Consider the following 21,947-nt stretch of genomic DNA (forward strand, 5'->3'; position numbering starts at 1 on the left):
TATCGCAAGGCTGATGACGCGCAAACTATCACACACGTTCCACTGAATGCGCGCTATCAACTTGAGCTCTGGCTTAACTCGGCACGTTATCACAATTGCCGAGAGAACGGGCAATCACAGCGCTCCAGAGCAAACGTTGTCATAAGCGCTCCGCTTTTGTTTTTGTTTAGGCTAGGCCGGAGAACGAGAGAGCGCGGGCCAATGCGGTTTTGTTTCTTCCTCTTCTATCATGATTGATGTATTCAGCGCGAAGTAACGTATACAACGCCGTGTCAAGAGGTAATAATGCAAGCACAGTTTGACCGTGCCTTCTCATGTGGACCCATGTGTCACGGACCAGCCACGCTATCAAGTCAATAAGCGGTGCTCTACGAGATAGAACACGCATGCGCACATTGCAGGCGTTCTCTACAAAAGCGGCGACGGCGTCACGTTATCGGCGGAGTGGTTACCGTGTGCACACTCGAAAATGACGTGCTGTTCTGTTCAGCGAGGTAACTGAACCGCTGGTGCCGCTTTTACGAAGGTATATTTTAGTACAATTTGCATTCGTGGGTAGCGGCAAGACGTTATTATACTGAACATTTACCCGAGTGACACCTAACCTTGCTCTTGCCTTAGGTTCTTGTTTTGCAGGAATGACTAACATGATGACCAAAAGTCATAGACGTCATTGACAAGTTGGCATAGCAGCCGTTAAGACATTGTAGGTGCGCATGTTGAGCCGGGTATTGCGACTTTCTTTTCAAGGATCCGTAGTATGCTTGGTGGCGGCTGTAGTAGGCATTGCTGTCCTTCAGATCTGGGAACAGTTCCGGACTCGAGGTACGAGTCTTGCATTGTTCTCGAAGCATACTTTGCTTCTCACTGAAGGTCTGATGGGTGTTATGATCGACCTGTCAAGAGTGAGAGATATTCAGGCGTACGTTCCCATGACAAGATGATTTGCCTCGTCCCAGAAAAGGCTGTTGCGGTAAGCCTGGACCTCGACCTGTCAAGTGTGAGAAGCGTTGAAACGAGTGTCCCCATGTCAACATAATTGCCATCTTCTCTGAAACGGCGTCACCCCTATTCCCGGAGCTGACACAAAAGGATGGACGATAAGGAGACAAACCGAAGGTCAGGAGCTCAACGGCAGAAGCTGACGAAAGCACCAATACTTCCACAGGCTCCTGAAGAAAACTTCGACGACCAGAAGACCGCCAGGGGTTATTTAAGGCCGACCTGGCCCCTATGTTAGTCATAATCGCTCGATACTCGGATGAGAGCCACAGCAATGTACCAATGAAGTGAATACAATCTTTGCAACTTTTTTTTTTTCATCATCACGATGCCCACCTTCGTCGTCATTTCCTGATTCTTGCGGTGAAGACCCACCTCACGTGGTCGAGATCGTATCATGGGACTGGCACAAGCCATTGTAGAGCTAGCAAGCGAACTTTAGAACCAGAACCAATGGCCACAATTCGAATATAGACGCCATCGGTACTTGAAGGACCGACAAAGTTCGATCCTAGGAGATTGCACGTAAGACTCGCCTCATCCAGGAGGACTTCCCTTTCGAGCCACTCCCTGGAACGCGGCTGTGCGCCTCAAGCGGTCCTGGCTGCTATGAGAGTCGGCTCACATATTGCATTGTGATGAAGGGCGCTCGACCATCGCATATTTGCGCGAGCAAAAGTTGATGTTCGGTCACAGGCTGGTCAAAGCTGCGCCGTAGAAACTGATGGCCGAATACCCTGGCGGGGGCAGCCGCAGTCAGCGCGGGCCGTCGGGAATGTACGCCTTTTCACACCGCAGTATGTCGAAACTACGGGAAGCCGCTTCTACCAATGTGCCAGGCTAGGGCAGTGCCGCTGCAAGCGAGCTACAACAGTGGGAAAAATATCGGGAAAGCCAACGCCTACCGCTCTACCCCTGGGCATCGGGCCCTGGGTTGCAAAGGGTAGCGATGGTCAACGCGCCAGTCGACGCACTGGAATGTGTTCGGAAGAACCATCCTACAGCCAGCAAGGTTCCTGCAGTCAGCGTGCCTTTGGCTTCCTGAGCAGTTGTAACTCCTAACGCACTGTGAACTCTAGCTTCCTGCTGGATGCGAGCTGTCACAAGCGTTTTGTCGGTGAGCCCTTCACGTGTAACGTCGAGAGTGTTTTACCGTGACCGCCGCTACATTCTCGTCTGCGTTCGAAACCCGGTTCTTGAGGCCATTGAAGTAGTGTCGTGTGTCGTAGATCTTTATTTCTCGTCGGGTGGTTCGTGGCTCAAGGCGTGGTTCAATCACGTTTAACGGAAAGACGGCAGCTGCGTCTATTCAAAGTATGATAAAAGGCAATGGAGAAATGATCCCTGCACCTGTCCTGCGTTTTTCCCAGCGTTCTCTCTTTCGCAGGTCACAATAATCAAATTTGAAGAATATTCCTGGATATCACATTTAAACATTTGTCTTTGACAACCTTTAAATAGGGCTGCGACGTAGTTAACATAGTTTGGATTTATGCCGCAGGCAGGCAGCCACCGAAAATTTCGGAGGTTAAGTCCACCTACCTTCGTTACGGTGGCAGAGTTATCTACCTGAGCCTTGGCTAAATGTCTTGGATACCTCACCTAAACACATTCTTGACCGCAGGATAATAGAGATGACCACGTAGTTTGCTAGCGGTAGTCACAGCCAGCATTGTCGTTTTCCAGTGCTTTCTTTGTGCGGTCGTCAGCTCTGTGCTGCGGTAGCGGATAGATGAGCACGTGTCTATGACTCATTGTCGGGTTGTGACGCACAGTTCACCTCTGGTGGATGAGGTGACGCATGAAGCAGAAAAATTAATTCTGGGCGTTTAGTTCACGTGCCGAAACAACGATTTGATTATGAGGCACGCCGTAGTGGGGGACTTCGGATTAATATCAATCTTTAATGTGCGCCCAGTGCGTGTTAGTACACAGGCATTTTTTGCATTTCGCCCCTCATCGACATACGGCCGCCGCGGCTGGGATTAGATCCCGCGACATCGGCCTTAGCAGCGCAACGCCAGAGCCGCTACGCCACCACACTGAGTTAGAAACATTCGCGAGCAAAAGGGGAAAAAAAAGATTCAAACCATTGCGATTACAATATGTAGCGCGACTGGACGAAGACATAGAAAGACGCCGACACACACACGGCACTTTCTGTGTTCTTTCACAGTGTCTTCGACCAGACCGCGCTGCACATTGTAATTGTGAATCTGCCCGCCAGCACATGCTTTAGTAGAACCATCACCTTGTTGAACTTGTTCTGCAGCCTCTGTTTGTCTATCTTGACCTCTTCGATGACGCCGCTCTCGCTGTGACGGCTCTCCTGTTCCTGGACGCTCGTGAAGCTGGACTTCTGCAGGGAGCAAGAATACGCGGATGAGCCCAATATCGAGCAGCGGCCAAATGACAACGGGCGAAAAAAACCACCCGAGCCCCCTCCGAAACCGGATTTAGTGCGCACCACAGCTGGCCTGGGGCCGTATGCGCGCTGCAGGGCGAGGCTCGGTATTCACCCGAGCAGCTGTTAGCCACTTGCTGCCCGAGGGAGCGTTGGAAGGGGGGGCTCCTCTCGCATTCTCGATCTGTCACTGTCAGTCGAGGACTGCGAGATGTGAGTCACGTAATTCACTCGTCCGCTCTTATTAAACGCGACGCAATCGCCGCTATGGAACCCCCCCCCCCTCTTCCTGCTCGTGGTATTTAACGCAACACAAACAGCGGGATGCGTTCCTTTACAGGTGCGAGTGGCGCTGGTTAAGACTTCCAGGGCAACATTTGTATATAGTACACAAGTACCCGACAAAGCGGACGCGACGATAGCGCGGTGGCACAGCATCGCCCGCCTAATACGGAACATACGGGTGAGACTCGCACCTGAGCCAAGTTGTCTCTTCCCCCACTTTCATTGCCGTTTTCCTCATTATTTCTGTACTTTAATTGAAAAGAACGGAAGTGTGCGACATTGCGCTAGTTGGTTCATCATTATTGCTCGTGCCATGATTAAAGGAACAGTGAATTTTCCTTTTGTTTCCTCTGGCTTCACTGTCTGTTGGCATCATGTGGTTGTAGTTAAGACAGCTTTCGTGCTCGGTAGCTTTTCAGTTACTGGAAGCCACAAGCAGATTGTGACGTCGGAGCTGACGAAGGTAATTCGTGGCCTGCTGTGCCCGCAACATCCAACGAAACCAAAGAAATCGAGAGTGGAACACCGCAGTGATTCTATAAGGGACGCTCGGGCGGAGCAATCGCCGGCCTTGATCGCCAGGCTAAATCCGCCTGTTGCTACAACTTCGCCACCAGCATCACCATCGACAGCAAAGAGGCTTTCCGTTTTCAGGGTGGCTCGCGCATGTCATATTGTCCTCATTCTGGGCTATGGTGCGTAGCTATACGGGACTGTTCGGAATACGGGGTGACATCACATTGCATTGGGACGCTATTTGAAAAAGGCGTAACATGTGTTGCGATTAGTTTTGGTTTTCCTGTTCGCGTTTGAAGTTATGCTAACGGTAAGGGCAGCCTTTTTTCTTTTCTTTCGCAACACGCAACTCGCGATAAGCGCTGAACTACGTCGTGAGGAGGGTGCAAGTATCTGAAGCAGCACACTGCGTAGGTAGTACGAGCTGCGCAGTTATTCTTTGCACGGGTTAGGTTTCTCGTGATATTTCTTTCAACAGGCATAGGAATGTGAAAACATCTTCCTATGCGAAGCATCTCTCTAAGCTCTGAAAAAAAGGGCGCACTGATGGTTCTCATTTGTCCAGTCGCGTAGTGCCCTAGTTAGAGAGTGTAGAGAAGAAGAAATGCTTGGCAGGGATTTTTTTTTACTTAACTACTAATACACATCGATATTTTGCATCGTTTTGGAGCGCCACCTACAGGGCCCAACATCTCCTGCAACACAGGTGATAAAGACAGGGTATACTGCCTTCAAGTATTCCATGTTGAGCATTCATGACATGACGCCACGTTACACGCTGCAGAATATTATGTGCTGCAAGTCTAGCAACCGAAAGAACAGTGCCAACATACTGCGAAAAAAAAAAAAAGATCGGTATATTGGCGAAGTCTGCGTTTCTGTTGATGATCAGCGATTCCGCATGCACAAAATGAAGAGGACGCAATCGATTTTATATCTACTACAGCAACCACCATCTCGCAGCGAGCTGCCCTGCGCATAAAAGCAACAGTCTCGCCACTATTTGCCACTAACGCAGGTGGTCTCCGCGACTTGATGTACTAAATGCAACGACTTATAAATAGAACAGATTTGTGCCGCGATGGAGGCAACCAGCAAGGGGCTGGGGACAGCTACTATACATTGAAATAACACGACTAGAGTGGTTTATTTTTCGGCTATATAGCAGCGTGGTTCGTGAGTCTTCGTGTGGTGAACAATCGAAGCAAAGGCACCCCTCTTTGAACTAGATAACAATCGCGGTGCAACAGCTACTGTGGGGATGCCAAACTCTTCAGTACGCATATAATAATAGCACCATTAGCAAATCCCAAAGTAGAGATAGGCGGGGAAAATTGAGGTGGCAACCTCGAGAGCCGCTAGTGGTGGTGGCATACAACAATAATAGCAACACATTGAAATACAACATACTAGGATGCGTGAATAAAAGCTAGGAGTAAACACAGTGTAGTGAGAATACGGCAGCTGTTCTATGACATACACATCCGGATGTGTACACAGCTTTAATTTACGTGGTATTGAGCCGGTGCTGGATAGCAACTTTGACGACAGTTATATGCACATCGCACCAATGCGTTCTCTATGGCAAATAACGAGACAAAAAGGGGCTTCGAATGTAGCATCGGTTATGGGTGAAGTGAGTGAACTTACTAGTGACTTTATGTCAATCGGCACGATGTCTTCGGCAAAACGGTGGTTGAGCACTTGATTTTTGTTATTCAGGGGTGAGATGTAGCTGTGCTTCTAGCGGGGGGAAAACAAAAAGGGGGGAGGCAAGGAAGAAAACAGGCGCCGGGAACATAAATGTCAACGAAGCCAAAGGACGTGCGGCAGCCAGTGCAAGTGCGCCGAGAGCACAGCAGGCCATGAGCACATACAATCAACGTTATCAAGTGAAAATCAAATCAAAACAAAGGAATCGTGCAATCAGGGTCAACGGCAGTGTCGTGAACAAAGCAAAAGATAACGAGGCTACGGTTTGTGGCATAAACTGTCCTACATACAACGTGCCGCGACGTTACCTGAGGCAGCGACTACGCGTTACAAAGCGTAAGAAGAAAAAAAATTAGACCGTGACTAACGGGAGAAACGAGCTAGCCTTTTTTTCTGAAAAAAACCGTGCTTCGTGAAAACTAGTCGAGTCTTGCGTCCGTGCCGGCTGGTAATCGGCAAAAAGTAATAATAAAACATTTAGCAGTGAGAGCAGTTCCTCGTTGGTCGGAGAAAAGGACGTTGGTCAATTACGATAGTCGAAAAAGATTAAGTTAGTCCACGGGAACTACCGTAGCGATACAAGAAAGGCCATAGCGAAGGGCTCCAGGAAGCGTCCGATCGCCGCGGGATCTTTAACGAGCATTTCAGTTTGCATAATACGGGCATTTTTCTCTATTGTGGCCCCATTTTGCAAAACGAGGACGTGAGGCCCACCCGCGACTTTTCTCCGAGCCACCGTTGGTGGTTACAAATAATGCGAGCACTTCTCGCTTCAAAACAGCTTTCCACTTACAAATGGAAAAAGAAATGATCTGGTGCGAATTTTGTGAGCAGTTAAGATCGCAATAAACTACAAAAGAAAACAAATATTTTCAGGAAGTGCGGAGATTCAGAGTATCGCTGTTTAGTGGTTGATGGCTGTAACGGCGCTCGCCGTACGCGCCAACGAGTTAAACCGTGCTAATATTAGCCATTTATTGACACTAAGTGCACAGCGGTTACACTGTTATGCTGCTCAGCACAAGGTCGTGTGTTCGACTCCGGGCTCAGACGGCCACATTACTAAGGGAAGCTGAACGCAAAAGTGCGCGTTAAAGAACCCGCTGTGCTCGAAATTAACCTGGAGCTCTCCACTACGGCGCCTCTCATAGCCGACGTGCTCCTTTGAGATGTTAAAGCATCTGTAAAACGCCTACAGAACGTGCTTAAGATGTTTACGAGACGTTTTAAGACGTTCTTAAAGATGCACTTACGATGTATTTAAGACATTGCAGAAGGCAAGACATCTTGGGACGTTTCTTGACGTTGCAGAGTACGTAAATCAGAGACTATCTATTTAGGATATTTCAGAATGATTAGTACACGCTTGAGCGAACGCGGCAAATGAACCGCTGGTCCTTGCGTCCCTGCTTTTTGCCTTCTCGCGAGCAAGCACACAGGTCATGGATTGTAGAACCGCTGAACAATGCAGAAGCTGTGACAAAATAGTTGCCAGCCCATGGAAACGAACTTTTCGTTAATTATCCACACCGACGCAGCTATGCATTTCCGAAAAATTTAACGACGTAAAGTCTGACCCTATAAGCGGTAGCCAAAGGTCATCTAAAGTTCGCCACGAGTTCCTAAGTGTGAACATTTCATAGAATCAGGAGGCCTCCAATCAGATTGCGTGGCTGTCGCCAGCTTTAGCTTTCAAAATACAGCATGGTTTAGACAAGCCTCCAAAGTCACGAAGAAAAAAAGCAGTCCGCTCGACACATCTTTAAAATGGACAAGCTCTAATGACAAAGGACAATGCTGAAGCGAAAGCTTGTTTCGTTTTATCAGGTTAATGTTTGCGAAACAAACGTATATTACGAATTATATTCCACAAAGTGATTCAGACCGAGCGGTTGAGAGCGAGCTGCGAGGCAAATTAGTTAGCTACAGCCAGCTGTCGTTAGTAGACACGGGCACAGAGTTTGGGAAAGGTTATGAAAATGCAATTTTAACTCTTATGGCGCAGAGGGCAAGTGCTGAAAACAGGCTGCTGAACATCGTCTTTTTCACAAGTATATCTACTGAAGATACATATAGAAAGGGATATTTTAAGTGAAAATACCTTGGCGTTCACTGAGAATGTGCAACTTTTGTTATGCTAATAAAATGATTTTCGCCAAGGTAGTCACGTATGTGTCTGCGCTGTCCTGCTAGTATCTCGACCTTGTACCATTGAGCTGCGCGAATCCTGAATGTATATTTCAAAGTCAGGTACATCGAAGAATTCCGGCAGATAAGGAAGTCACACGCGTTTATTTAAGCTTTTCACAACCAAATTTCCAGGCCTTAAAGCGACTACTACCAATTCGTGCTAGTATTGGCAAGGACAACTTACATTAGCCAGTATCGCGTATGCTTATTGTACATTTGCTAACAACATTAACATTGTAAGGAAAGGCGACAAGGACTTTTCAAGCATGAAAAGCAGAGGCAGTAAAAAGAATCAGTAGACACTTAAAAATACAGAAGCAAGCAAGCATACAAACAAACAAACTAACAAAATAAAACAAGAATATGTGCCCATGCAAACAAGACGAGCCCGTGCACGACGACCTCACACGTATCTGTATAGGAATTACACATTTGTCTGCATAAGACAGTTCGCTGACGAGAGAGAGAGAGAAGGGAAGACGGAAAGGCAGGGAGATTAACCAGACTGAGTCCAGTTTGCTACCCTACACGTGGAGAGGGGAATAGGGAGTGAAAGAGGGAGAGAGAGAACTTAGGTGTAGGATGTCTATAGTCGGGCACTCAAGTCTGTTGCCCTCAGGTAGCGAAAAAGCGCTCGAACATGCGGTACTTACCAAAGACTCGAAGTCGATGCCAGTGTTAATCACCTCGCGTGACGGCGACAGTATTCCGTTCTCCTTGATTGTCCGTTCGTACTGACATTTCTATCGGGCGGTCCGCATGCCACAGAAAACACAAACGTTTCATGCCAAGACAAAAAAAAGTCATTGCAGAAAAACACGCAACAATAAGTGAACCGAAAGTGTCAATACACAAACCGATGGGCGCTTTTACTTCATTCGAAAGTGCAGTTGAACGCGGGCAAGCTTCCGTCCATGAATACCTATCGCGAAAAGCTATTCTGTGCTTTTGCACGAAGATACTTACTACAGACTCTGAACCATAATACCTACTTGGCTTGCGATTTCGTTTGAAGCTAATTAATTAAGATTAGAAGAGCCATTGGAGCACGTGATACTTCTCAAAGTGTTGAGCAAATGACTGATATTAATAAATCTGCAGTGAATACATTGTGCTAATAGCTTCCGTAACGCGTCATTGTTTTTGAACTTACAAGAACGTCATAGCTTTGCCCAAGGTTAAAGTAAATCTTCAAGACAAGTTCCCACGCTCATCAAAAAACAATGAATCGGTTAAGTCTGTCCCATGCTAATGCTGGACTATCGCCTTGAACGGAAGATATGTGGCGGAAATAAGATAACGAAATCTTCAACTTGATTTTATCACGATAAGCCAATGCAGAGCTTAGCTTTGCTTGAACTATTGGAAGCCATTCATGCAGTGCATTGGGGGATGCAGGTGAAACGAGCGACTTGGAAATCAATGTGCACACAGTAGCATGCACAACCAACATGTCAAACAAAACCAGCAAACCATCATGCGGTTTTATCCCCGTCCATTCTGTCATGTGCGCAGGGAATAAAGTAAATCAACTGTGTAAGTGCCTCAGCAAGAGCATTTGAATGCATTCTTAGGGAGTGGTCAGCATGTGCGTTTAGGTAACTACTTGGTGGCGGCGTATTAGAACGCTGCACGCCAAAGGGATATGCGACAATTTAGGTTTACTGTACTTTTCAAGTACATCGCAACTCTTGCTGTCACACCGACCACAGCACTTCAGAAGTTTCATTTACCGTCGCCGGGGAGACAGGAAATGGCTGATAGAGCAAAGTTAGGACAACGAAGGCTCACATCACTAATAAGTTCTAAAGCTTTTGAATAATTTCGAAAATCGCTAGACTTCACAAAGGATCCTTCATTCCTGGCCTATGACAACATTATTTGGCTGGTATTACCATGATAGTAAGTAGTCTCTGGATCCGTCCTGGTTTCTCTAATGTCAGCACATAACACTGGGTTTCAATGTGAGACAACGAGGTCGTACCAGAGACTTGATGTCAATTCCAGTGACGGCGATCTCTCTGAAGGCTTCGGCGTCCACAGTGTCTTTTCCGGACGATATGTAAACGTCCTTCTGCGTGCGGTACGGCAGTTGATGAGGCGCATGAATAGCCGAAAAAAATAGCACTCAGTATCCGGCACGGGAGCTAAAGAGTTCAGCTAGAGCAACAGTTCTCGTCTAAGCGACACTAACGACTTTTCTGTCTGTGCTTCCTTGGCATGTTCAACACCAGAATCGTGCAACCAGTCGTATTCCTATTGCGCACTGACTCCGTAGCGCCGCGTGTTCTTATCCTAGGTGTACAACAAACGCCTTAACGTCTGATTTCCCATAATATATAACTGGGCATGCGCCGGGTGAAGCATAATGGCGAACCCTCAACTTCAATAGATTTGGCTTCCACTGTCTAACATTTCAAGGAATAATTTTACCTTGGACGCGACAATGTTAGTTTTTGCATTACTTGCTATTCGAGAAGTAAAAGTCACTCCGACTTCGTGAGGGGAGTATTAGGACAATGAAAAAAAGCGTGGTAGAAGTTAAATAAGCACCGAAAGCTTTTTTAGGCGATGTTAACATCAAAATATTAAGAGACTTTGTTCCCAATTAGCAGGTGCGCTTCTTGGGACAGCAAGTTTGTTCCACTAACGGCGCCACCGGGCACGGTTGAGATGACGGCGAAGTGCTCGCTGCATATGCTGGGGCTTGTTTCTCGCACATAGTTTCACCACGAGAGACACGCCTACGTCATGTACTTGCTGTTCGGGGAAAAAGAAATACTACTACACCGCCATTGGTTGGGCAAACTGTCTAGCAAGAAAGCAAGTTATTACATTTATGGAAAGGGTCTAGTGCGAAAGGACTGAAAAAATCCCGACGTACATGCGTTCAAATCACGAGCAGGGAGCACAAACAATTCGTGGGACAATACAAGAAAAAAAAAAAACAGGCAAATTAGCGAGGTGAACTTAGCGCCAAAAGACAAAATACAAAGCAAAACAGAACAAAAGAAAAGGCCGTGCTTACCAGCTTCGATACTGACACGGGGCATTCGATTTCGGGTCGGTAATAATCGTCGTCTGTGCCATTAGTAAGCTGTTAGAAACGAAAGGTCAAAGAGTATAAGCATGCGTCAGTGCATTATTTTTTTATATATATTCCTGGGAATGACACATGACTAAACGATCGTGGCTTGCGAATGTTCCGAAGAGATGACACGGGGAACACGGTATCACGTTTTTCTCTCGAGGGTTCGATAAGAGCAAGCTTTGCTTACTCAGCCAAACCGTAATTCCACATTCAAACGCATATGCGATACGGAGAAATGTTCCCGCCAGGCAACAGTTCAAGGAATTCGAATGACATTTGTAGCGTTTCGCTTAAATTGTAGGGACTGTTAGAAGTTTTTTTAAAGGTTAGGGATACATGTATTTTCCAAAAAATGCAGACAATTATTCAGAACAAAAAGAAACAAGAAGAACTTAGCACTTTGAAACATGGATAAATACATGACATAATTCTACAAAGTTTATGTATGAAAGTGTCTAAAACGGACGAAGTGCAACATTTTCCAGTTCGTGTAATATTGTCGCTTTGTAAACATAGGCTTAAGAATAGCCGCAGTGCAAAATTATTCTTCTATGTTATAAGCAACGATTACATGTCGATTTCGTCAGTTGTAGTGGTCCTAAAAGTTTCACTATGCATAATTCTCGTATCTGTTTTCCTTGAGGAGTTATGGATCTGTATACTAGGAGATTAGCTTAATTTTACCGATTATGAGCCAATATTAGCATAGTTTATGTGCCCACTCAAAAAAAAAAAAGAAAGCATGTAACCAATAATCGCTAGAATCTAACGTTTCCTTTTAAATAAAGGAACCATTGCTTTATTCCGTTAAGTGGTTGTGGATTATGAATGACAACATTTCTGCGTTTCACATGCGCGTGAACGGGGAAGGTAATTAGCGCCAAAGCTTCCTCTTAATTGAATTACGTAGAGAGACATTCTCCGATTTTGCATACTGTAATAACATGTTCAGTAGCAGTATGCGTTCAGTGAAAGGTATCTGTATAGCGCAAGAAAACAAAGACACAAGAAGAAACGAATACGAAGAGAAGCGCTTGTCTTCGTCTTCGTTTTTTCTTGTGTCTGTTTTCTTGCGCTATACAGATACTTTTCAATGATGACCGACCAACAAGCCCCCATCGCCACCCTCTTCGGTTGCGTTCAGTGACTTACTGTTTAGGCGACATGAACAAAGGCAAACAAACAAACAAACAAATAAATAAACAAACAAACAAACAAATGCTACACTACCATGCACGTGAGCGGTCCTGCACACGTTATAAACCCAGGACCCTTGACGCGTTCTGGAAATATTATACGGGCGACGTGCAGGGAAGCCACACTCGCAGGCCAATGCTTTCGCTTTTTTTTTCACTCTCAACCCCAGCGTCACGCCTGCTCAGAGCTCACATTCCGATCACGCATGAAACGCTGAAAGGTTGCCGCGTAGCAAAATGCCAAACGCTATTCCAACTTGTGTCGTCACTGCCACACGCGACAACCAACACAGAAAGGGAAGCACTCTCATGCACACACCGTAAACACACAAACCCATGCTCGAAATGGAGATTTAGAAAATGAGTAACTGATGGTCAAGCAGGTACGGACAGACACTCACTTACGTCGCGCATGGTCGTCCCTACTCCCGGCCTGACGCCCATGATAGGAGGGGAACACGCGATCAAAGCACAGCTCATAACAGGTCGCGATGCCAATTAAAAAAGAAAAGAAAGGAAAGCGTATTCTATCATAACGTGATAGGTTTCGCATGTGGCGTCGAAATGCGGGGAAAGAGAGAATGAAGACAGTGAGCTATATAGATTGGGAGAGGGGGTGGGGGGTGGAAAGGGCCTGTCGCATCGAAACCGATTACGGAGCGAAACACGGCGCTCAAACAGGGGCTCTCCGAGATTTTCTCTTCTTTTTTTGCCCCATTATCCGCTCGATTTTGGCTTGGCTTTGGCTTCGCGCCGCGGCTCACTGGCTCGGAAAACGTCGGGCGCCAGTCGGCCGACAACAGCGATCCATCAAGTTGCACGTCTACTCGAACAAAGGCGAGCACTCGGCGGCAACAAAACGCGCGCCGAGTGCCGACCACGTTGCTCGGTGGCGCGCGCTTGGCGACGCTTTGTTGAGCGCGTCTGTGAGGCTCCGTTAAAGAAACGGTGCAGCACCGCCAAAGCATTGCATGAAACAAAAAAAAGGAAGCACATCGGTACTTCTGCTTTCGTAACACTCGTGAAATCTGTGAAACACGAAGCACGCATTAATGTTTTTACGTTATTGCGGATAAGAAATTGGAACGAGAGAAACGCTACATTACGTAAAATTGTTTTGCCGTCTGTGAATGGAAGAATAAATTGAACGGCGGACAACACGACGTCTCGTCAACAAATGATAGCGAGCTTTTTTTCGTATGTAGGTACACACTAAGAAAAAAAGGAGTATCTCTTACTCTTTTCGGAGAGTCTGGACTCGCCACGTATACGACACACTTTGTGGGAGACACGCGAACACTCTTTCGCAAGAGAGTCCCGAGACTATCTGTGCTCGATACAAGGTGGTTACGTGACTCCACACCCAATAGTCATGCACACTCTCTTGTAGTAGTCTCCTAACCCTCTCAAAAGGGTCACACGACTATTGCTGAGTGAGTCCGTTAACTATTCTGCATGAGTCAGACGACTCAAGATAAAGGGTCACATGACCGCTGCTGAAGGATTCGGGTAACAATTCTTGATGAGTCTGATGACTCCAGCAGTGTGTGTCAAGTTACCCTTAGTGCGTGGTGCAGGACTCTTGCAGATAGAGTAAAATAACTAATCCATGTAAGTTGTTTGACTCTCGGATGGCAGTGTCGAGCCGCTTTTCAAAATGTGTCACCAACTTTTGCTGTAAGTACACACGACTACAGCTAGTTCTCAAGATGACTACTGTAAAAAGACAACATATAAGAAAGAACCCATAGCAAACTTGCCAAAAAGGACATGGCAGATTAGCAACAAAAAGTTAACATTTCATCACCGTTTGTCGTCTTCTGGAAAATTCAAATGTATTAGCACAGAACCACCATGAAAGCAAGACAGTTCTCATTACTACTAAACTGGAATCAATAGCCAACCATGCAAAACAGTCTTAAATAAACATCCAATATGTAGCCTGCAGGTGCATATGCATGACACTGCAATGCAACTCGGAACCATAATGAGACCCCAAAATATTATGTAACTCATGTAGAAGCTCAATTCAGTACTGCACAAGTCTCTGTCAAAACATTTATAAGTTAAACCTATTTCACTGTTCTTCGAGACGTGTTTTTATTTAGAACTTTTTAACATTTTAAGCACGCAAGCTACACATAATAAATAAAAAAGGCTGCACTTATGTACAAAGGAGACCCAGATAATCAAGTGCAATAAAAACAATATTCCAACTTAGATTACATAATCTATGCATTATACTATGCTTGCTGAAAACAACTGGTTGGCAATTGATAATCCAATCTAACAGTAAAAAGAGCTGTCTTACCTTATGGTACTCTTGTTGGCACTTTTCCCCCACAACATGTGCGTGTTAGCGTCAGTTGAAAACTGATCTGAAAAATACCACATTAAAAAGTTGTGCATCAATTTTATTCTGTCATACAACATGCAACAGTGTATAAAAGCTTCACAACAGATAATATTACAAAAATAGATACAGCAACATTTATACTAATTGTTTATTTATGTTGACAAACATACTTTTCCAAGACGAAGCTTAACAGCTGACACAGACAATTTCACAGATTGCAATAACCACTAATACAAAACTTGCCATAATGCAAACACGCTGACAAAATATGTAACACAGGCCGCTGTATTTTGTTACGGCAAAGATAGCACATGAATAATGAGGACAAGGGAGGAAGCAGAACACATAAACAAACTATACCCAGCTGCATGCACGCAGCTGTAACAATACACACTGTGCACCAAGATCCAAAAGAAACAAAGAGGAAGATCTGAGGAAGGCTTTTTTTACTCATCACAAGTTATCCTGTAAGAGCAGATTATGCACTGGCTGTAATCTACCCTCAGCACATACGTAAATAAGTTACATTAGGTGCCACATTTACAAATCACTCATATGATGTTCTTGTGATTGTCGTTATTCCGATTTTTAACTTGGAAAGCATGACTGAGTTACGTAAAGCCTCCCAACGGCTTGGCACATATACAGAAAGAAGTGTTTCTATAAACACTGGAGGTCATGGAAGGATGACTGACACATACCTCTTTTAATTCTTTTGTCTTTGTCTTTATGATTATCTACCACAGTAGGCTTTTGTAGAGTGAAACACATCCAGATAATACGCTGTGGGCAACAAAGTGTGAATACCTGTTCTTGATATCTACCTTTCTCTGGTGTCCCGCTAAGGTAAGATTGGTGCAAAAAATTGTCTTCCCAAGGTATGGGTTCCCACAAAACAAAACAGGAGCAGATGATAGGCCACATTAATGCTGCGCGAAATAACACATCTGTTCTTAACTTACCACTGTCATTCCAATCTGGTGCGATTTTCTGCTTTGTTGTGTACTCTAGCACAGGTGCTACGCAGTTCACTTGATGCCCAAAGCAACTCTCACACCATAGCATGATGTAAATTTTCTTTTTCAAATTCTAAGCGAAACTCAGGTTATGGGGGACAATTGCAAACTTACAGTTTTGCTTTGTATCTTCATTATGTTGTAGAGCAGGGTAGAAAGCAAGAACAGATATTTATAATTTGGGTTCCCACTGTGCATTGCATGGATATGTTTCAATGAATGATACAAGTCTACCATATCAGTAACTGGGAATATTGTATGTAATTGAAATTTTGCCATTCCCAGTGAAGAAACAGTTTTGACAATATGTACCAAGGCAACTAGGTCACTCATGCTCACAAAGGAAACAAAATAAAAACAAGCAAGATTACAAGAAGTTCGAACTTGCAACCTGAGGTGAGACACCTCACATGACTGATTTATGTATTTACTGAGCATAAATTACATCTGGCGCATAATCTGCTTGTACAAGATGACAAACAACAAGTTACTCTTGCTTTCTCTCTGGGGCATTTGGCTCTTTTGAACACATGCACATTGTGTGGCACAGCTGTGTGGATGTAGCTGGGCACAGCTGTTAATCAGCATCAATCTGTTTTTATGGTCCTGTACTATTATTGTTGTAATTTATAATTAGCAAATAGCCTAACTATTAGGTTGATCAGCTCCATTTTAAAGAAAACATACTGACAGATTTCCCTGTTTATCGCTAACAAAGAGATGGGTACATCATTTCAGATTTCAAGAAAGAGCTGTGGAACAGAACAAATGCCGAGGACAGAAAATCTACAGACCAATACCTTTTTTATTAAATGCCATGTACTAGCCCTTTCTGCAACGAATACCATTATTACCAAAAATTGTAGCCTGAAAAAATAATTGGGAAATATTTACAAGAAAGTGCACATAAAAATATTTTGCCACTATGTAGGACATAACTAAAAAACACCAGCTATACAAAAACCAATGACAATTCAAATCTACATAAAACTCCCCATGAATGGCAGTATATTCAAACCTCTAGTACAAATAATTAAAAAGAGTTGTTTCCAGAAGCATTTCCCCTTAATAAGTGGGTGTTAGTGTTTCTACAAAAGGGTTAGAAAATGCCTTCAGGCATACCATAGGGAGTTTTATAAATAGCACATGCACGCATCTGCCTAAAAATCCCCACGCCCTGCTTGTATTCCTTAGTCATTTTTCTGCATTCTGTTGTATGTCACCGTTCGGATCCCTTAACACTGAGTGCGCAAAACCAAAAAACAGCCTATTAATACACTGAATTTTTAGCCTGTAAAGGGGTTGCGTGGCAATGGGGGCAGCCAACTCTAGTGTGAGAACAAACAAATATTTGTTCTCGCGTTAGTGAAACCAGTCAAAATATAATCTCACAAATTTGGAAATGAATGCGCAAAGAACCTTGCTGACTGTCACATTATTGTCCCGAACAAGATCTTTTGGTGTTTACAATTCCTAGTTTAATTCACTTACCTCTAGTAAATGGGCTCTGACCTAGAATACTCAGTGTAGGAGACTAACCAAGACCTGGAAGCCAATGTTTAAATCTGAAATAAAGACATTCGTCCCCCGACACCATGGCACTGCTTCGTTATCAGAAGAAGCATGCATCCATGGACATATAGCCTGTAAAATTATTTATACATGATCTGTAGCGTTAATCTTGCATTAACAAATTCTGAAAATTAGGAAATACATCTGCTATTTAAAGCACTGCTGTAAACCTGTGTGTTTGAAAAATGCAATACTCAAAAGGTGTAATTTAACCAATGTATGCATGAAACCTATGCTGCCTTTGACATTCGTCAGTGTGGCAAATAAGCACTGAGAAATGGCAAGGGTATCATAGCTTTTATGTCTCAAACTTTGCATGCGAGTACCACTGGTATCTTTGCAGCGAAAAAAAGTCACATTACTACCAGACTTTTGAGGGGAACCCATGTTTCTCTAGTTTAATATTTTCTTTCTTGTGCTCTTATATCCTTGAGTTTTTCAAAAATAACGGGTGCTTGAAATAAGTACTCCATATTGCTCTTAAATTTATCCTGCACCAGAGCCCATGTTATGTTAAATTTCTTGAACACATTGCAGTGCTGTAGGTTATCAAAGGAAGAAAAAATACCGTAAGTTTGCATTTTAGCCTTCTGTACAACAAGAATCAAGAACCTATCAATTACATCCACAAGTACAAAAGAACTATGAGAAACGGGGCATAAAGACAGGTATACATTATAATAGCAGGAGTTGATGGTGAGAACTCTGCGAGAAAGGAACTATTAAAAACTAGGTGTAAGAAACATATGAATTATAATAATAGAAATATTTGCAAAGAATTTGAAGAGACAAATAGAATGTCTGTTCAAATCACTCCACCCCAACATTCATCCATGGTTCGATAAGTGATCGATAAGATAAGAAACAGCTGGTGATGCTGTTTGGATAGATGGAAACTGAGGTACAGCTGTGAAATAGACGGAACACGTAGAGGGGTCACCAAGTGTTGCGCGCTGGTTGCACAGCAGGTTTCCTTGATCTCTGGACTCACTCGACACTGATGCATTGAGCCTGGTTATATGTAGTTCGCAAGAGGCCTGGCCCGAGTACGTGGCATGGCTTGGGTAAAATTTCAAGGCAACCTGAAAAACACAGATCCAAATATATAAGCACCAAAATATTCTGCACCATAGGGCAAATCTGAAGTTTACCATCTGCACATAGCAGATGATGAAAACAGATACAAGTCACCAGACTCAAGGTATATAAACGTGCAAAAGTGTAAATGAATTTGAAGAGCTGCTTGTAGGATGGAATCCTTCATTTTGTCTTTTCTAGATCAATAATAGTATCTTAACATAAAGTCAAGTGTACACGACCCTCCCTATTTGTGTCAGTAGGCTATCCCATGCCAGCTGTTCCAACCTGGCACACGACCACTTGGAATTTCTTTTTGAAAACTGGGGGCCCTTCAATATAGAACAAATGTCAATTTCACGCAATACTTAAAGCAAAAAAAATTTTACTGGCGTAAACACTGTCACATTTTGTGTAACGCACCAAACTATGCATGATAAAATGGCATAGCCCAAAAAATTGGTTCCTTCATTAAGAGGGCCAAATTTTTAACGACATTGAAGAGAGGCCTTACACCAAGAACTTGACTGCTTATTAGCCACTGCTCACTTTATTATGGCCGATTAAAATGGACCAAATGGCTTATTAACTTTATTTTCACAAAAGTGACCTACAGCAAAAGCTGTAAATTTATGTAATCCATGTGTTTAGCACTTGTGCTGTGTGCAAGAACTGGTTTCAGAAAGATACATTATGCAGCAGAGCAGAGAGAGGAGGATGAACTTGGGAAAGAAGTCAGTTTTGGTGTACGTTAATCGGCCTACTTACCATTGAGGCAGCCCTAGTAAATTTATGCCAAATACCATGTATGAGAGTACACTGAATTGTTTTTAAATTGGTAAAGCTTTATCAAAGTAGTTTTTGTGTTACGCAAGAAAACAATTTTACAATTGGTCCCTTGTAGTTTGAAAATTTGCATCGCGTTTCGTCTAATACACACAGCCTCTTGGAAGCTAAGACAAAATGCATAGACTTGAGCATCCCTGCACAGACAGAAGGCGAGTCTAAACTGCTTCGAAGTTACTTCTTTCATTGCTGAGTGGCTACAAGCCACTTCACTCAAAAGGACGCCGCTTAATTGTAGGTATTTACCTGAATATTTCTGTCTGCTGTCAGCCTACTTGGCATCATCACTAAGGCTGCTAACTCTCTAGTGGACGTGTTCAGGGCATGGTGGTGGCACGATGCAGTGGCAGAAGCCGCCAAAGGCTCCCAACTCCCTAGTGGACGTAGTCGGGAAAGGGTGGTGGTAGGACGCAGGGGTAGAAGCCGCCAGAGTGTACCTGCAACAAATTTGCACAAATGTTCTTCGTTCTACCACGTCATGATTTACAATAAAAATTTTGCTGTCTGTGTAACATGACCACCAATACAAATAAAGGCAAACAGTTAGGTCCTACTAGACAACTATAACCCCGACAAAAAAGAAACGGTACTTATAGGGACACTAAAGTGAAACAATAAAACAGTTTAGACTAATGAAGCATTGTTTGAGAACCCTGCAGGCAGTCATTTCAAAAAAATAGTTTATTAGATGAGAACATGAAGGTCCAAGTATCAGTATATGAATTTTGCGCCGAAACCCCAGCGCCGGTACGTCAGCGTGACGTCAGGGATTCTAAAGCATCTTTTCGCATTTGGGCTGTGTTGGCTGAATAAAGGTTCCCGAAACTTCCCACGTTTATTATTTGGTTCCTTTAGAACCCAATGTAGTCAATCTGTACCGCTATATATAATTAGTAGGCCCTAGAAGATGCCATCAAAATCCAAGACATCACAGCCCCCAGGTGCGGGAACTTAAGTAGGCGTCGCCACCTGTATTTCGTTCCTGCGCTTTTCATGGCTTGCCAAACGTCTTATCGTTGTAAGAGTGGTGTTTTTGGTGTTGTAGAACGGTAATTTACTGATGCAGAAGAAATCATTTAACACTTTAGCGTCCCTTTAAGTTTATGAAAATCCAAACAATGAAAAAAGATGTGCAACCGATTTGTGCATGGAAGCTTGGTTGAAGTGATCTGCTAGTCAACTGCAAGCCTGCCACCTTAAAATGTCATTGTAAATTTCTTTACATGCATTATGTAACCTGCATTAATACAAGTTTAAAATCTCTTAACATAAGTAAATCACCAAGCTAATTCAGTTAACGAATTCCAGTGGTCGTTAATGCAACAAAGTGCAAGCTCGGAATGAAGCTGGCCAAACTGGGCAGTGAAAAATAACAATGTGGTTCTCTACATCTTGTTTTTCTGGCTTTTGCTCTAGCGTTGGAATATACAAGAATTTTGACATTCCTGATATTTCACCCTGCTAATTTCTATTCCATAATGCATAATACTTGAGCAAGAGCAATACTGCTTTCTTTTAACCGTAAATAGTGATAGAACAAGAAAATACACTGGAGCCAACGTTTTGAGAAAGATCTCCTTTTTGTCGAAACATTGGCTCCAGCGATGCTCCTTGTTCTACGGCTCTTCATCATGTCAAGTCTGTCTTCCTGTGTACCTCTGTACTTTCAATGTTATGTCAATGAAATTGTAATAACAGATCATTAGTAAGTGTAGCTGCTGAGGAATTTGGGCTTGTTGGTAGATAACAGAGTAACTGCGCAACATAGAGATACGGACAAAGGAGGCTTGTGTGTGTTGTCTTCTCCAACCATGTCTCCCCTTTTGGCAATTACTCTGTCTCAATGTATAACTATTACCCTTTGCACAATAATACTAAAATGCATAAAGGCAGGAAAGTGGACACAAAAATTACAACAGATAGCATCATATGCTAATGAGATATGCAAAAGTGCCTGCTACAATTTGTCTCACCCATAACGTGCTGGATAAGATGGCAACTTCTGGCTGTTGCCATTTCTTGAATACCTAAAATAAGATACATATCAAAATTATAAAAATACACAGGACAACAGCAGTAGCCGAGGACATAACGCATTGTTTAGTACAACAAGTGAAACTAAACTCTGATACACAGCAGACGAAATTTCCTTTATTAAGTTAGTAGAAAAATACACCACACTTCATTTCATTCAATACTGTCAGCATTTCTTCGTATAAAAAAAGGTATTTCTGCATGGAAGCAGCAAAATAATAAATGGCCTTCTAGTTTTACAAAATATGCTGCAGCGATTAAGCCAACTACAGCTGTATATACTTAAAATTGTTGTATGCACATTACAATAGCCAAGACAGGATAACCTTGGGTTCATATGCAGCTCACTGGAAGGTACAACTTTGCAATCAACTCATTTCTGCTTGGCAAATATACGCACTAACATAAAACTACAAATAAAAGGAACCTTTTTTCATAAAACACCGGACTCGATATAAAAAATCCAGTAGCAATATTACAATTTCACCACATAACACAGCCAGGTTTTGTAAGCCTAGTAGGATTTACTATATAAATGTTGCAGCAAGTTCATGCTTTTAAATATTTACAAGCGTGAAAATAAAGATTACGTAAACATAATACATTATATATAGGCTTAGATTGTGAGCTAATGTGTTTTCTACTTGCA

At 43.6% G+C, this 21,947-nt stretch overlaps 1 protein-coding gene and 1 long non-coding RNA gene across 11 annotated transcripts in view; both read right to left on the reverse strand.

The window, feature by feature from the left end:
• LOC142560010 (uncharacterized) overlaps positions 1 to 21,947 on the reverse strand; it is a 184,537-nt gene that overhangs the window by 79,443 nt on the left and 83,147 nt on the right. For 6 of the 10 annotated variants that reach the window (XR_012823296.1, XM_075671756.1, XM_075671757.1 and 3 more), the window contains 5 exons: positions 11,139 to 11,207; positions 10,095 to 10,184; positions 8,764 to 8,853; positions 5,858 to 5,950; positions 3,254 to 3,361 (listed from right to left, as the gene is read on the reverse strand). Coding sequence is in view for 9 of the 10 variants with exons in the window: in XM_075671756.1 (XP_075527871.1) it covers positions 3,254 to 3,361; positions 5,858 to 5,950; positions 8,764 to 8,853; positions 10,095 to 10,184; positions 11,139 to 11,207 (450 nt within the window). In the remaining variant the exon portion in view is untranslated. The remainder of the gene's footprint in view (positions 1 to 3,253; positions 3,362 to 5,857; positions 5,951 to 8,763; positions 8,854 to 10,094; positions 10,185 to 11,138; positions 11,208 to 21,947) is intronic. The other 4 variants (XM_075671751.1, XM_075671752.1, XM_075671753.1 and 1 more) reach the window with 4 other exon arrangements.
• LOC142560009 (uncharacterized) lies at positions 14,791 to 19,557 on the reverse strand. Its single transcript, XR_012823295.1, has 2 exons — positions 19,511 to 19,557; positions 14,791 to 18,423 (listed from the first exon to the last, which is right to left on the reverse strand). It is a non-coding gene; the product is annotated as an uncharacterized LOC142560009 (long non-coding RNA).

The sequence above is a fragment of the Dermacentor variabilis genome, chromosome 10, assembly GCF_050947875.1.
Source record: "Dermacentor variabilis isolate Ectoservices chromosome 10, ASM5094787v1, whole genome shotgun sequence".
NCBI lineage: Eukaryota > Metazoa > Arthropoda > Arachnida > Ixodida > Ixodidae > Dermacentor > Dermacentor variabilis.